The 16,436-nt window shown below is 49.4% G+C and overlaps 1 protein-coding gene across 2 annotated transcripts in view; it reads right to left on the bottom strand.

Moving 5' to 3' along the window:
- Nucleotides 1-541: 541 nt before the first annotated feature.
- SRGAP1 (SLIT-ROBO Rho GTPase activating protein 1) overlaps nt 542-16,436 on the bottom strand; it is a gene marked incomplete at both ends in the record, with an annotated part of 175,481 nt that continues 159,586 nt past the window's right edge. For both annotated transcript variants that reach the window (XM_084256215.1, XM_084256216.1), the window contains 7 exons: nt 542-919; nt 4,002-4,341; nt 4,474-4,608; nt 5,430-5,610; nt 11,303-11,382; nt 13,747-13,971; nt 16,297-16,402. In XM_084256215.1, the coding sequence (XP_084112341.1) occupies nt 542-919; nt 4,002-4,341; nt 4,474-4,608; nt 5,430-5,610; nt 11,303-11,382; nt 13,747-13,971; nt 16,297-16,402 (1,445 nt within the window). The remainder of the gene's footprint in view (nt 920-4,001; nt 4,342-4,473; nt 4,609-5,429; nt 5,611-11,302; nt 11,383-13,746; nt 13,972-16,296; nt 16,403-16,436) is intronic.

Raw genomic sequence — 16,436 nt, 5'->3', positions numbered from 1 at the left:
CATGAAAGAGGAAATTGCTCCAGCGCGCGGTCGGGGACACCGCACAGCGGCCACTGCGGGGTCTTAAGCATGAGCGGGACGCGCCCCCATATGGGGTGAGGTGCTGCCAGCAAGCGACCGTGCATTTGTCACTAGTCGGTCCCAGCCCAGAGGGCCGCAGACACGCGGGTCACGCTCCGGCCGGCCGCGATCAGGCCCCTGAGCCGTCGAGCCCGCGCTCCCGCGCCTGGCTCGGAAGCTCTGTGCGCCGGGAGAGCAGTGTTGCCTTCATGACAAACGGTGCAGCATTGGATTTTCAAGTAAGTCTAAGTGTTTCTATTGTCTTTAAAATGACATACGCTATGTCCAGTTCTTAAAAAAAAAAAAATTACAAAATACAAATGCCGTGTTACGTGGCCAGTCTCAGACGTTACATTCGAGAACACAGAAAAGCCAAAAGGTCTCCAGTTATAAGCACAAACTAGGGGACACTGTGGGTCAGTGACCTTTGTCACCGACCCGTCCTCGCCTCCATCACCTCCGGGTGGCCTCGCGCAGGTGGCTACATGGTGCCAGACTTGTCTGCGGGGCCCTGGGCAGGCGGGGCGGGCCCCATTGTGGGGTTTGTTTTTGGAAGAACAGCAGGTTTCGGCCGCAGGGCCGGGGGCTTGAGCTGCACACCCATCCTGGGCGCCACCGCCGGCTTGAAAGTGCTCATGGTGTCGCTGCAGGAGCTGGTGCTGCGGCGAATCTGGGGCTCTGAGCCCCTGAGGGCCACGTTGTGCAAAGGGCTGAGCGATTCCGTGGAGGTGGCCGGGGTGGGAGAATTCTTCACTTGCTCCAGAGTGTCCAGCACCACGTCGGGGGCGTGCTTGGCCGTGCTCTGCCTCTCCAGTTCCCGGAGCTCGTTCAAGGCCGAGTTCATCGTCTCTTCGATGTCCTGTGGGAAACCATCAACAGGAGAGAACAGGCCGATCGTGAACACGGACACACACTGGGTACAAACACAGCCCGCGCAACCCAGACGCTTCATTTTTAAGGCCAGCAGGCCGGCAAGACCGTGCGTGTTAACGTTACAGCGGCTGGCGTGTAACACAACGCCCGCACACACGTTGTTCTGACGCAGCGTTCAGGAAGCCAAGATGCAGGAGAACCGGATGCCAACTTTTTGCCATTCCTAAACACCGGTCGCCTTCTGGTAGTTTCTACCTTAGATACTGACGTGTGATGTGGAATTCTGTTTCGACCCCTGGGAGAGACAGCCGAACTCTAATAGAGCAATTTCTTAAGAAATGAATGTGAATAGGAACAAAACATCAGACTTTTCCCATTCACTCAACAGGTGAGTTTTGAACACTCGCTATGGACGTGGCGAACTCGTAGCCGTTCTTTAAAATTCAGCTGACGCCTCCCCTGATAGTCTTGCCCGGTGATCTCAATGGAAGCCCTCGGCATAGATGTGTGTTTTCAAATGTCACAATTATGGGGTGGCTTCACTGGCATGTGGTGGGCAGGCGCAGACCAACTAGAGAGCTGGAGACTGCGCTGAACAGGTTATGTGCAATGACTTGTCCTGCATCTTGTTCAACTTTTGAATGTTCCCCAGATATTATGTAGGTGAAAATTCTGTTTATGACGACAAGAGCTCAGAAACAAACTTTTTCTTATATATAAACGCAAAACATACTTTTTATGTAGCTCGGTTTCTAGGGATGCAACTATCACGCAAATGATACTTTATTTTGTTTAGAACTGTAGGACCAGGGCTTCCCCGGTGGCGCAGCGGTTGAGCGCTGGGTTGCGAAGCTACCCGCAGCCTCTGCAGCGCCAGTTTGATCCCTGGCTGCTCCCCGGCCACCGGAGGAGGGTCCCACATGGCGCGCAGACCTCTCCTGCCGCCCGCTGCTCCCCTCAGCAGTGTCCTTCGGTCCTTCCGCCTGCTCTGCTCCCCGCTCTGGCTCTGGTGAATTCTCTCACCCTCCCGCGCTTCTGACTGTACCCAGTGCTTGTATAAACAAAATGAACAAACAAATAAATAAAAATAAAATAAAACATACCTCTATAAAAAAAAAGTATTAAAAAAAAAAAAAGAACTGTAGGACCAAGGTTTGCCCACCTTCCCCATTACGAATGCTACCCACGGAATGCGAGCTAAGACTAACTTAATACTCTCAGATCAATGTGCATTTTCACTTGTATTTATGGAACTCCTACATGGAGGTGAAAGCCTTTCACTACTTCTTTTTTCTTCTAATGTAGTCAAGTATTCACTAAATACATTGTGTTGTTTTAATTATGTTTCCTTATGTTTAGAGCTTCATGTGTTAAGCAAGTCACAAAAAGACAAATGCTGTGTGGTTCCCCTTTGATGAGGCGTCACACTCACAGCAGCAGAAGCAGAATGGTGGTGGCCCGGACACAGAGTTTCAGTTTTATGATAGAAATAGGTTTTGGAGATCTGTTTCACAGGTAAATATGTTTTACTGAATTGTGCACTTAAAACTGGTTAAGCTGGTAAATTTATGTTATGGTTTTTATTTATTTATTTATTCATTCATCCATTTATTTATTTATACAAGCACTGGGTACAGTCAGAAGCGCGGGAGGGTGAGAGGATTCACCAGAGACAGAGCGGGGAGCAGAGCAGGCAGAAGGACCGAAGGACACTGCTGAGGGGAGCAGCGGGCGGCAGGAGAGGTCTGCGCGCCATGTGGGACCCTCCTCCGGTGGCCGGGGAGCAGCCGGGGATCGAACCGTCGCTGCAGAGGCTGCGGGCAGCTTCGCAACCCAGCGCTCAACCGCTGCGCCACTGGGGAGGCCCTATGTTATGGTTTTTAACACACACACACACAGAGTACTGTGTGAGGCGGGATGGATGGAGAGTGTCTTCCCTGATCTCACTAAAATGTCTCCTCGCTTCATTCTCAGGGATCCCCCCACTCACCTAGAGCATAACCCTCTGGCGCTGCAAATGGCAACTGATTTCCGTATCCACGCCCCCACCTGAGCTGCAAGCACCTCAGGTATCACCTGGATGGTTTGGATTTTGTATCCACAAAGCTTAGCCTGGGACCTGGCATACGGTAATTGCTCAATAAAGGCTTGCTACGTGAATAAAGGTGGGCACGGTCACACATTGCCGGGTGGAGGACAGCATCAACAGGGAGTGCACTGATTTGTTTGATAAAAGAATTGGCATTTTTTTGTTTTGTATGAACAAGATGGCAGGTTTACTTGTCCTCAAGGGAAAATCTGAAGACAAAAGATGAAGCTGTCCGCAGCCTCTGCGGCACAAGTTCAATCCCCGGCCAGGGAGCTACCCACAGGGCGCGGCAGACCTCTCCTGTCTCCCCCTGCTCCCCTCAGCAGTGGATCTACCTGTTCTGCTCCCCACTCTGTTTCTGGGGAGTCCTCTCACCCCTGCACCTCTGGCCTGCACCCCACTTCTTGTATGCATAAATAAGTAAATCTTTTAAAAAATTGCTTTACTTTTAGTTTGTTAATTCCAATCATTAGCCTTGCGTGCAATCACTTTTCCGAAGGGCAGACACAGATACTTTCGGAAGTGACGCAGGATTCAGGCTCCTTCTTACTCAAATCGCTGCCCGTTACCATCACGCTGTTGCTGACTGACTCATCGCTTCCCAAGTGGAGCGTATCATCTCCATCGTGTACTGAGATTTTTGTTTCACGGCTTTCCATTTCCCATCAGTTTGTCTATTTTACTATATTTAGCTCGAATTTGACAGGTGGGGCTCTTTCCTCCTCACTAGCCTTTGTTTCCCGGCTATTCAGTGACGATGGGTCTGACTGTCTGGGCCCCATGTTTCTGCCACGTGTCTGTTTAAGTCAATAGGAACAAATGGTTATTCCAGGGGGAGCCAAAGTCAGCCTGGGGGCGCGGAAGTTGCCTCTCTCTTTCCTCTAGTAGCTTCTAGGTCGACTAGAATCTAGTAGATCTACACACGCCCCTTTGCGACCCCCAGGTACTGAGCCCGCCCTGCCGCACCCCAAGGGCTCACCTGAGCGATGGACTCCGGATCCAGTGGCTTGTGGTCATTGAAGCCCGTGTACTGGCCCGAGGACGTGGACCTCCTCATGGGAGGGCTGTCGGTCTTCTTGAGCGAGTCGTGCCGGCTGATGTTGGTCAGGCTGCCGTGGCCCGGCCGGCGCCTCCTCTCGGGACTGTCGCTGTTGAGGCCGCGGTTCTGCAGGAGGCCCCGGGGGTGGCTGGCCAGGCTCGGGGACCCCAGGTCAACCGAGGAGTTGGAGAGGGCATGAGGGGGGTGCAGAGGGCAGTGGCTGTCACTGGTCCTGCCAGGACGCCTCGCTGGAGGGGGCGGGTCGCCTCGTTTTCTTTGTCTGGAGAGAGAGAGAGAGAGAGCGCGTGCAGGGAGGCTCGAGACACTGCATGACACACAGGACTGAGGACGCCACGGTTCCGCGCAGCCCTGGAGAGGCACGGCCCCTGCCCGAGGCCCACACCCCACACACCTGGCCACGCAGCCGTCGGGATGGCGGTCCGTGGGGGAGCTCAGGTCCTTGAATGAGGCCTTGTCCTCAGCGACCGGCCCGCTGCTGGCCTCGCTGTCGGCCTTCTGGCTCAGAGTGTCTGAAAACGTGTCGTCCCTGCAACAGGAGAACAGGGTGAGGGGGCAGCACTCATGGGCCGGGCTGAAGCGTCGGGCGACCTCTGCGAGGGTGAGGCCTCTCCTGCTAACACAGCTCCCTTCTGATTGTCGTTACAACGGTGCAATCAACCGGGAAGCTCAGCTACATGGAAAAGAAGGAAACACCCCTCGGTCACACAGGGACGTGACATCCGGGGACCAGCACCGCTGGCATTCTAGAACACGTCCCTGCACGCCTGCGCCTGGACACACGCGTGTGCTCGTCGCGCCACAGGGGGGTGAGCACAGGCACAGGGGGCCTTGGGCTGGGAGGCGCACTTTCTGGCATTTCTCAATCAGGCTGAAGCCTCCGCTCTCCTTCCCCTGGGGCGGTTGCGCCGAGGCGCTGTGCTCCAGGCCACGCACCTTTGGCTTCACGGCCCGTGTCCCTCCCTGGCCGCCACGTGGCGCCCCCCTTCTCTTTCACATTTTTGAAATGAGGGCAACGAGGCTTTCTCTGCGGGGGGGAAAAAAGGAGCCTGGGGTGGAGGCGCGTCCTGGGCTTCTGGCAGCTTTTCCCCTTTTCCGAATCTCAACGGAAGCAGCAGCTCCTGCTGCTGCCACCTCTGCGGAGGCTGCTTCCCTGGGAGCCTGGGGTCACACCGGGCCCTGCCCCAACCTCCTGCTAGAATCTGGGAGCGACACCCGCTGGCCCTGAGGCGCTGCGGAGACCCCTCGGGGATGAAGAGCCACCGGCCGGGCCCCTCTCCACGCGCCCCTTGGCACAGGACCAGCGCCGCCGCCCGGCCCCCCGCCCGCTGCTGGGCCCGGGGTACTCACAGGTCCTGCACCACGATGTACTGGTGGGGCACCAGCCCCTCCACGCCGCTGTGCCGGCCCTCCCACCAGTCCCCGGACACGCGCTGGTACAGCAGCAGCGAGGCGCCCTTCTTGAAGGACAGCTCCCGGGCCGAGCGCCCCACGTAGTCGAACTTGGCGATGGCTTCTATGGGCTCACACTCTGCAAAGAGCACAGAGACCAGGCTGAGGGCGGGCGGGACGCGCGGGGAGAGGCTGCGCAGGGCTGCGGACAGACACAGCCAGGCCAGACAGTGTCCAGCCCGAATACGACAGAAGCGATCACCACGTTCTCCTTCTGGCCTCAGTGTTGCAAAGCAAAGGTGAACACCACGAACTACATCTTAATTTCCACAGCCTCCTGCTAGAGCTAGGGCAGCCTAAGAAAGAATATTTTAGACTCTGCAATACGATATATAAAATTTCCCCCAGAGCTGGAACGTTCTCCACAACTGCGTCAATATTACTGTGGCATTGGTGGAGCTGCTTTGTCATACCATTTATTACGTGGAAGATCCCAGAACACTAAGGATTTATACTTTGCTTAGTTTTAAAAATCAAGCTTACAAAATGCATCACGATAATTACTCTTTGAATAGATTCACTTTTCTCAGGCGGCACAACCAGACTGTCACTTTCACCAATAATAAAACAACCTGGCTTTCTTTAGTGTTAGTAACATTTTGGGGGACATCTGTGACGCAAGCACACCTTGGGCTGGTCTATAACCAATTAAAACCCCAAATCGAATGATTATGTTTTCTAGAGTGTCAAGGCAGGAAAATGGGTGAGGAGATCGTCAAAAGGTACAAACTTCCAGTTATCAAACAAGTAACTCCTAGGGATGCAATATGACCCTACTTAATATACTGTATTGCATATTTAAAAATTGCTGGACGTAGCCTTAAAAGCACTCGTCATAAAAAAGTCTGTATGTGGTAACAGCTATTAGATTTATTGTACTGATCATTTAATGATATATATGAATATAAAATCATTATGAGCTTAATAGTCAAGGGAATGATGAGTGAAAAAAAAGCCAATTTCTATAGATTATATTACGTGTATAATTAGATTTATATAATATGCTTGAGATGACATAATAATCAAGACAGGGTAAATCAGTGGTTGCCAGATGGCACCTGTCTGTACCATTTCTTACTACGGCATGTGCATGAACAGTGATCACTCATTTGTGGAATAGAAGGAAACAAAGCAAAATAAAACAGAACAAAACCAACGTTTAGACTCTGACAAAAAATGGTATTTTCCAGAGGGGCAGGGAAGCAGGTGGGAGGGGCGGGTAGAGGGGCCAACGGGATAGTGGTGAACGGCACTAACACTGGGTGGTGGGTGCAGCGCGGCGTCTGCATTTATCAAAGTGTGAAGCTCTACCCCTGAAACTTACATGGAGTATTATAATTAAATGGTAAATCAAAATAAAAAAAGTGAACTCTGGGTCTAGAATCAGAATTTCAGCTCTCCTGGAATTCTAACCACAATTACTGAGGACAAACCAAACGAACTACTTGGAGAGGTGCTTTCTGTGATTCAGCGTATTGTGAAACGCTCTGCAGTCTGGGGCTGTCTGAGCTTTCCTGCTCCCCCCACCATCACTCCATCCTCATCCCTGCTGTCAGCAGTCAGTGAGTAAACATCTAGTCAACAATAACGAAACTGAAAAGGGTCACGACAGAAGTACAAGCCTACAGAAAAAGAGCTATGCGACAAGAAATACCTCATTTGCTAAAAACGGAATTCGTATTCGTTTCCAGATACTGTTGAATATGTGCCCCGCATGAGAGACTCAAGCCTGCCTATCTGTCAAATATTTTCTTAGAAAAGTATCTTCTATTTCCCTTGCTAACAAACCTTCCCATTAAAAGAGTTTATTTTTCCAAAGTTCATTGCAATATCTGTTGTACTTATATGGAATAACTGCCCTTATCGTCCTTAGAGAGCCAGCTAACCTTCTTTCTCGCTTGATAAATTCAAACATTCTCTGAGACATGGAAGGCAAGGCCACAAAAATCAACAGCCATACTGAAAAAACCCAGGTTTACCTTGTATGAAGGGCCTGGGTGAATTTCAACTAAATATTTAAAAGAGAAACAAAATAATGCTCCATTTTTCGGAAGGGAAAAATGTTTGAGGTAAATATGTCATACGGCAACTTTATAGTCCGCGTGCAGCATACGTCTCAGCAAAGCAGGCATAAAAATTATATTTAAACAGTTTCTAAGTCCACTAACAACGGACGGTAGCTTTCTGGCCATATAGTAACACTCTGATATTTCCCCCTGAAATTATATTTTCTTTACTACAATAAATAAGTGCCAGCTCTATTATGTATCTATAAATCTGCTTCATGGGGTGGGACTATAACTTTATATTCAAAGGAATGACTTTATAGTTTGTTTTAAACTTGCAGATGAAGAACAAAGCCTCGATCTAAGAAGACAGATACTGTTCTCTCTGGGGGACAGAAATAAAACACAGCCATGGAGTGCGGGGGAAGCAAGTCTCTACTGATTTATTCAAACAAACTCCGTGGCATGTAATCTGTGAACTCCCATGTGAACATGCCCATGTTTGAAATTCTGTTTTGCTGGAAATTTTGAGACTGATCTATCACATCATATAAAATCTATGCGTGTGTCACAGTGAAACAGAGAGAACCATTCATGTTCTTCAGTGACATTCAGTTACACAGCTTTCTGCAATGCTGGCCAAGGCTGTTGAAGACTATTCAACAGATCTACACATATTTTATCATAATTTCAGAACCATGCCCTCTGTGACCATCCTGTCTTTTTATCCTTTGAAACAACAGGCCGATCAGGCCCTGCTTATGGAATTTGAATGTGGAAGAGGTTACGAAAGAATGACCAGGTGGATCAAAAGTACATTTTATTGATGATCCTACTACACCAACTAGTAATTCTGAGCAATTTCATTATTTTGATTCCTTCTCCCACGAGAGTCATTTCACAGTCAAGTGTGAATCAATAAGCTATTTATACACATCTTAGTCTAGTCAGTGCAGAGGAAATCAATCTCTGGGCATGGAATGTACCCTGCTCCTTTCACACAGTGACTTACCCGGTCCTCCCAGGTCCTGCAGAGGCTGCAGAGCACTGCTGCTACATTACAATAAAAGAACAACACGATAACTTCAGATTTCTGCACGGCTATTAGAGTTTTCGACAAAAGGAAAGAGAATTCAGTAGAGCTGACTTTCTGAATGCCTGGTGCTTGGCCAAGGCTTGCATTTCCATTTGTCATCATTTTATACAAACTCTTAGCACACTTTCTATCTGGGACCTTGCTTTCCCTGACACTTTCCTTCCTGGATCTGTAAACCTGGCCCTTGCAGATGACGGCCTTGTTCTGTGACAGTCTCTCTTCTGGAAACAAAAGCTACTCTCTCTAGCGATCCATGCCAGAGAAAAGAAAATACAATAACACTGAGGCGATCAAAAGGTAATCAATACTCTAGTTAATTTAGTGACAGTACGTTAGAGGCTGGCTTGGCTTGGGGTAGCTGTCTTTTTAAGCAATGCTTTTATTTCCAGCAAAATCAGGTGAACATGATCAAAATGTTATTTAAAACCCAGAGCCTTTTGTAAATCTTTTCTTTTGTAGTCAATGGCCAAAGAACTGACACGTGGCATCAAGCGGAAGCTGATGTGGCTGGAGCTTTGTCTTGGCTTTTCCAGCCACCGAGGAAGGCGAGCAACGCTTGGAGGAGGTGAGGAAAAGGAACAGAGAGAGAAAGAAATCCAAGACAAGGAACAGATGATTGCTAGAGGCAGGGCTCAGAGGCTTTCAAAAGCAAAAAGACAAATACAAGTTCTTGCAGAATTTCTCCGAACTTAATTTCGAGACATGTGAATTCATGTTACTTTAAAAAACACAGGCCTGTCTTTCTCTCGAGCAGAGGGTAGACACTAGCCGCTTTGAATACCCTCTGCTGAAACAACTAAAAATTCTGGAGTTAAAAATAGAGGGTTTGTAATTGCAGTAATAAACTATCACAACCGCAAGGAACACTAAATATCAAAATCTCAGTGGAAACGAGAGCTTAGCGAACAGAACTCTAGAAAATGTGAGTCAAAATTTTCCTTAAGGGGCTTTTCCCGCCTGGAAAACTTAAGCTTTATTTTACATAGAAAGTGACTAAGTCCACGTCCTACGCGATGTGGAGACCCGAACTACACTCCCCACGCCCCACGACCAGCCTCTCAGTTGCTGGAGTGAACTTCTCGATCAAGAAATGGCCTTTGCTCCTGGCCTGCACACACTGTAAGCACCTGCACCGTCCTCGCCCCCAGGCTGAAGGGAACCGGCGGTTTCCATCCTGGGGCACATGATCCCTGAGACGCAGCCACACGGGTGCAGGCAGGTTTGCAGCTCACACGACCTGGGCGGCTGGACAACCGCAAACTGGAAACTCCATGTGGTCCTCAAGTGGTCACTCCAGCTCACAGCAAGTGAAACCTCTTCGGAGAGACCCACCGTCTACTGAGCCAAAGGGCTTCTACCAGCTTCTAAGACATCGGTCAACCTTTCTAAAACCCCCTGGCAAATAGGACTCAACGAGCAAGAACCTGCGGCCACAAATCCAGGAAGACTCCAGACATCGAACGACCCGACACAGCCCGAAGTGATGCAAGGGGCTGACGTGGCGGGTGCGGAGCAAGAGCCTGTGAGCACGACCAAGCAGCGCGTGTGACGAGCAGCCAAACAGAGCCCGCGGGGAAAACAATGAAAACTAAAAACTCAGTGGGTGGCTTTAAGAAGGATGCGGCAGTCACAGCTAAAGAGAGAAGAAGGACCCATCTACACAGCCAGAGGGGCAGGAAGAGAAAGTCCTTAGTTTCATGTGTTTATATTAACAAATAAAAAGTCTTAGAAACGAATGTTAAACGTTAAACTTAAAAAGTTAGAAAAAGGAAAAAAAAGGCCTCTTCAAACAAGAGGCGACTCATGCTGACTAATGCGTGTGGGGAGGGTGCAGGGGGTGCAGGGGCTGCAGGGGCTGCAGGGGCTGCAGGGGGTAGCGTTCCCCCTCCTCTGGGGAACTGTGAGAAACAAACCGTGTCCTCACGGGAGACCCCGTCCGACTGTGCTGGTCTTCCTGTACCCCGTGTTTCCTCTCGAGACACTGCGTTTAAACAGCAGCATCCTCAGTAGTCACCGAAGGGCACATGAAATCACCGAGAGCGACTGCGATGGTGGCCAAGGGCGATACTTGATAACACCGGGCGCTGCGGGCCAGCCCCGGGGGCTGTGGGCTGGGCCGGGTCCGTATCACACAGCCAGCGCCAGCAATAACCTGGCAGAATCCAACAAAGCGGACGACAGGCCTGCTGGTAGGTGTGTGTGTTCTCGAGGAATTCCCGAACGTTTCCAACGGGAGACGTGTTGGAAACTCTGCGAGCGGCTGTTTCCAGTGCAGAGACCCAGAAGACACCTCTCCCGCCCCCAGCCCCCAGCCAGGCAATGCAGTGGAATACTATGCAGGTGACTCTCGGGAAAATAATCCCGAGTAGAGAAATCATGATAAATACAGAAGGTCTGAGGCCACTTATGGAAAGTTCCAGGAGGCTGCAAATGAAAGGCCAACCGCTCTCCACACAAACACCGGGGGCGCCGCGGGGGCCGGGGGCTGGGGTCCCTGTGGCTGGGCGTCCCTGTGGCTTTCTTCTTGACCTTGGTGGTGGCTCTTGGGTGCTCACGGGGATATTATTCTATGTAGTTTACACAGTTAAAAAATATCCTTTTGCCTGCACTGACTAGCGAATGAAGTGATGCTGCAGAGGACAGGCCCGCGGGCCGGGGCGAGGGCTCACCGTCGTCGCTGGTGTGCGGCCCGGTGCCCGCGTCGGGGTCTGCCTCCTCGGGTGCGCCGTGCTCGCTGTAGGGGCTGTCGCTGTGGGGACAAAGTCGCGTGAGGCCAAGTGAGGACTTAAAAGTGAACAACTGCTGAGGAGGAGAAAGATGAGCCTTTGTGGGGGCCCAGGAGTCACTAACAAGCCCGAAACGGGGTGTGGTGGCCTCAACTTGGGCCCAGTTTCTTACAATTCTCTAAAGACAAAGGGGTTGTGCCAGCCCGACAGCCTGACCAGTCCCTCCTCTCCGGGGAACGGAAGATGAGCTCGAATTCCAGCGGCGTGTCGCTGGGTATCGCCCTGCGGTTACACCAGTTGTGCAAATTCCTCTGGACACGCCTTACTGCACACATGGAGGTTTCTTTGACTTCTGCTTTTAATGGGTTGTAGTAGCTTCTCCATTTTTTGGTGGCCAGTTTCATTTTCTATCTACACGAGAGTTGTGAGTCTATCCTTTAAAAAAATTGATCCTTTGACACTAACACCCCGTCTCCCCTAATGAACGCTGACAAGCGGGATGTATTGGCCACAAACACAAACCTGACGCTAATGTGGAAGCCGTGTTCGGGGACAAAGGTAACTATCGTGATATTGACTTTGTGTTGAAAATGAATGATGGGGAAGGACATGATCAAATTGGCTGCAAGCTTCTTTGTTATGGGGCCGCCCTACTCGCAAAAAGTAATGACCAGCAAAAATCCTGAAATATCACACATCAAGAAATACTGGCCAGACATTCATATATTTGCTTTGTGATAAAACGAGCAAGACAGCAGAGCCTGCAGACATAGCCCTGGATATTTGGAAATACTTAACATGCCTTTGACTCTGGCCATGAAACAAATGTGACCGTGGAAATAAAATTACGGATCTCAGCAAGGCTGAGTTTTACTTATTTATCTCTCCAGAGTCAAGCTCGTGTGGGGACCTTGCACATAGTAAGTGCTCAAGGAAATATTTTTAAATTGAATCCATGTGTAAAATATCTGGATATACCACAGAACTGGAATCTACCATGCCCTGCTGTTAATTTAGAGCAATACTGGGATAGTCAAGGCCCAGTTTTCTTTTTTTTTTTAAGATTTATTTATTTATGCAAACAAGAGCTGGGGTGCAGGCCAGAGGTGCAGGGGTGAGAGGATTCCCCAGAAACAGAGTGGGGAACAGAACAGGCAGACTGAGAAATCCACTGCTGAGGGGAGCAGCGGGGAGACAGGAGGGGGCTGCAGAGCCATGTGGGTAGCTCCCTGGCCGGGGATGGAACTCGTGCTGCAGTGGCTGCGGATAGCTTCATAGTGCTGAGACTTAACCCCTGTTCCCCCAGGGAGGCCCAAATCACAGTTCCTCAAGGCATATGACCAAACTGTGGTTTAAGGAAAAAATAAGTGTACCTTCAGCCACCTAAGACATTCAGCAACTTGTTCTATGAATGCTTCTACTTAACCCCCAGGAAGGAAATGGGGGACAAAGTGTCCTGAGAAGGATCCAGAACGAAGGCCTCAGCCAAGTCTATCTTTAGGCGGCTCCTAAATCTGGGCTGCACGGGGCCTTCTGAGGTAGGCCGGGGGCAGCTGTGGAGCGGGAAGTCTCCTGTGGGCTTTGCAGTCAGACAGACCTGGGCTGTCTCCGGTTACCACCAGGCATTAGAGCCGCTTCTTGGCCTCTCTCAGCTGACTTGGTGGAGCGTTTGTGCGGAATAAAAGCCACCGTATGTACCAAGTGGCTGGCATGGTATGTAAGGGGAGGGGTGCAGGAACGGAAGCTATTTTTATTGTGCATGATCTGTCAGCAGCTGGAAACACGTGTTGAACAGGGCTCCTCACCTTTGGGATCATTTGGTTGACACCCCCCCCTTTTTATACTTCATTGGGAGTGACTGGACTGCCTTATTAAAAGCTGTTGTGTCCCAACAACACATTAACGTGGCAAGTTTGTGCAAAACGCCTTCTACCGCTGCAACTCACTAGGGTGTTTATCACTAAGAGTGAAAGTGAAAATCAGAATGAAAACACACCGGCTGACCAGGCTCCTTTGAAATGACAGCTCTGAGGATCAAACCCGTTTCAGAATGAAGTGGAATCTGTGAATCAGTCTCTTTTGGGGATGTAATGGTGAAGATTAATAAAGCTCTTTGTAAAGTCAAACCTTGATTCTCTATAAAAGCCATGGTGGGATGGATGTTTAAAAAGATGTAATCTTTGTGGAAAAGGAGAAAATGTGAGTGTCCATAAGAAGCTAGTGCTGTCACGCGACTTAGAACTCTAATTTACCTCACGTCGCCTGCTTCTTCCTTTGTATTTTTTTTTAAGTGAAGCATTGGTGACTTTTGGCCATTTTCCCCCTAATAATATTGAACACATGTTCAGAACTCTCTCCAGGGAGAGGACTAGCATTCACGGGCTTACCAGTAGTCATCTCCAGCCATGCATTTCTCATAAACTGGGCCTTCCAGCTCTTTAGCATCTGGGAAAATAGTCTCGTGGTGGATGATGATGGTTTTGACAATTTCATTCACGTGAGCCTGGCAAGACACTTGATCCTGAATTTCTGGAACGGGCATCAGTGTTGGACCAAAACAAATGGCCAAGTTATACGGGTCCATCATGTTTTCATCACTGTACTGCGAGAGACTGTGAAAGGAAGCAGGACAGGGGTTATTCTGGGGAGATTTCTAGCTGTCTAGCACTAATCTCTAAATTCAGATTTAATGGATATTTGTGAGATATTTTCCACAGATGACTCACGCTAAGCCAGCCCAGCTCCTTGTGGTTAAGCCTCTCACACAGGGCAAGGGAGAATTTAGAGCATTATCCTCCAGTGTCTAAAGGACCATTCTTGGGGGGAATGTGAAATCCAGGTGAACAGATGACAAATGGAAGGAGAAAAAAGATACTCCACTCCCTTTGCGATCTGGTGACTGACACAAAGAAACGGAGACACCATGTGACATGATACTTGACCTTTTTTTGGAAATAGGATAGCCCAGAAAGTGGAAAACACAAAGGCATAATTTCCTCAGCTAACATATGTCTTTCCCTCCTGCCACTTCTCAATCTTAAAAAAAGTTGACAGCAGCAGCTCACGATCACGTTACAGGGCATCATGAAAACGGAGAGAGGAAGGAGCCAGGCTCAGAGGGGGGATGGGCTCATTTCTGTAAGACACCGAAGCTCAGTGGGGGGGAGTCACAGTCCAAGGTTTCTGGGTCTTTAATGCAGTGCCGGCTTGAAGAGCACAAACTTGATATGAAAGTGCTATTTCTACATTTCAATTTTACAACTGAAAATGAACAGGCAAGTTCTCTTCACAGTTCCTGTCCCACGCAGGACACCCAGAGGGCTGGGTCTTCCCTCCGCCTGCAGGCCGGTAGCAGGAGCCGGGGCAGGCTTGAGCAGAAAGGCCGGAAGCTGAGTCCCGGCACGTCTGCCATTGTGTTGCGCTTTGTGGGTGGTTAGATTCAGGTTGGGGGATCTTTCCTAATTCCACATTCAGAATTAAGTTGACTCTGGTCTTTTGGTTCACAGTGGGCTTAGCACTGGTGCGGCAGGAAAATTTGGTGGGGCGAGCACGGGTTGGGCGGGAAGGCTCTCCTTGTGTGTGTGTGGGGGGAGGCACATGTAATGAAAGGTGAAGACGACAATCCCTCAGTCTCCCAACAGTCTGGGTGAGCAGGTGAAAGTGCAGACACCATTTATAACCACGCCTTGACATCTTGCTCCTTCCAGAGGTGGCTTCTGTACAAACGGGGTCCCACCATGTATGAACGTGGTAGTTCATTCTGTTCCCTGCTGGCGTTGTCCTATCATGTGGGCTTGCTTGTTAGGGGCAGACTTAAGTGGGTGTGACTCGGGAGGAGTCAGCAGAGCTGCAGTTAGTTCTGTGAATTCCGTGAACATAAACCCTCTCAGGAAATTGAGAAGAGAAGACATCCTAATTTTGTGGAATACAGACAAAGCAAACAAAGGGTCAGACAAAGACAGTCCTTGGAAGCTGCCCACAGATATGAGACGTCCAGGAGCGGACGGTAGGGAAGGCGGGAGAGGCAGGGAGGGGTGAGCTGAGGGAGGGTGGAGGAGCACACGGGGCTGTGGCGACGGACGGTGGGTGCTTTGGTGGCGGGAGAACTACGGCGACCACACCTGGGGGGAGAAGCCATACGTTGTCCAAATATCCACAGTGGCGTAATAAAAAAGTAATTCATTTAAAAATTAAAAAAGGAAAAGAAAACATCCTAATTCTAGGCAGGGAGAATCCACGCCAGGTGGAGAAGGCACTTCTCCAAATTTCGTCCCCCTGGAGTTCCTTATTTCCAACGGCTTGGTCCAAACACTGAAAAGCAAGGAGACTCTTTAGCTGGGACCCGGTGATTCTCCCATCGGGGAGCATGTTTCAGGAAGTAACAAAGCTGAAAGCTGAGTTGCTTAAATGAAGAGTAAAGTATCTTTGAAGATAATGCTGATTTTTATGATTTCTGTTACATTGTTTTAGAGAACGCTTTAGAAATCTCTTCTTGACAAGTTCTCATTCTGCTGATTTCGCAGAAATTCTTTTTGGGGTCTGTGTATACGTCTCATCTACAAGTCACTCCCCTACATCAAAAATTGCACAAATTTTCTGCAGGTGGTTCACATCATTTTGATGAAAACATTCATGACATTAGCTTTGGACAGAAGTTAGAAAAACATATTTCACTAAAATGTGTTCTTTGTAGTAATATTTGTATATGTTTGCATCGATGGCCATATTTGCTGCATCCGGAGTAGAGCTTTCATCTGTCACATAACGACCTTGATCTGTTGAAAAATGCACCTGTCGTCTGTATTCAATCATCCTCTCTTCAACTCTGCTGATAAACAGACTCAACGTACATTTTACAGAATCCAAAAACAAAGACAGAATTCAGAGAGATATAAACAGAATTAGATGGATATTCTGGCAGAGCATCAGGTACTTACTGATTGAGGAAAGCAAAGAGGTACCTCATCACGATAAGGACCGACCTGGGCAAGGTGAGGAGCAGTTTGCGGATGTGAAGTGCCCTCTCATAGAGATTATCTATTCCTGCAGGCAAGAGGGGACACGGTCAGGTTCCTTT

Source organism: Talpa europaea, assembly GCF_964194135.1.
Source record: "Talpa europaea genome assembly, chromosome: 15".
NCBI classification, from domain to species: domain Eukaryota; kingdom Metazoa; phylum Chordata; class Mammalia; order Eulipotyphla; family Talpidae; genus Talpa; species Talpa europaea.
The sequence above is the reverse complement of the archived record's forward strand: the minus strand, read 5'-3'. Positions and strand labels throughout refer to the sequence as shown.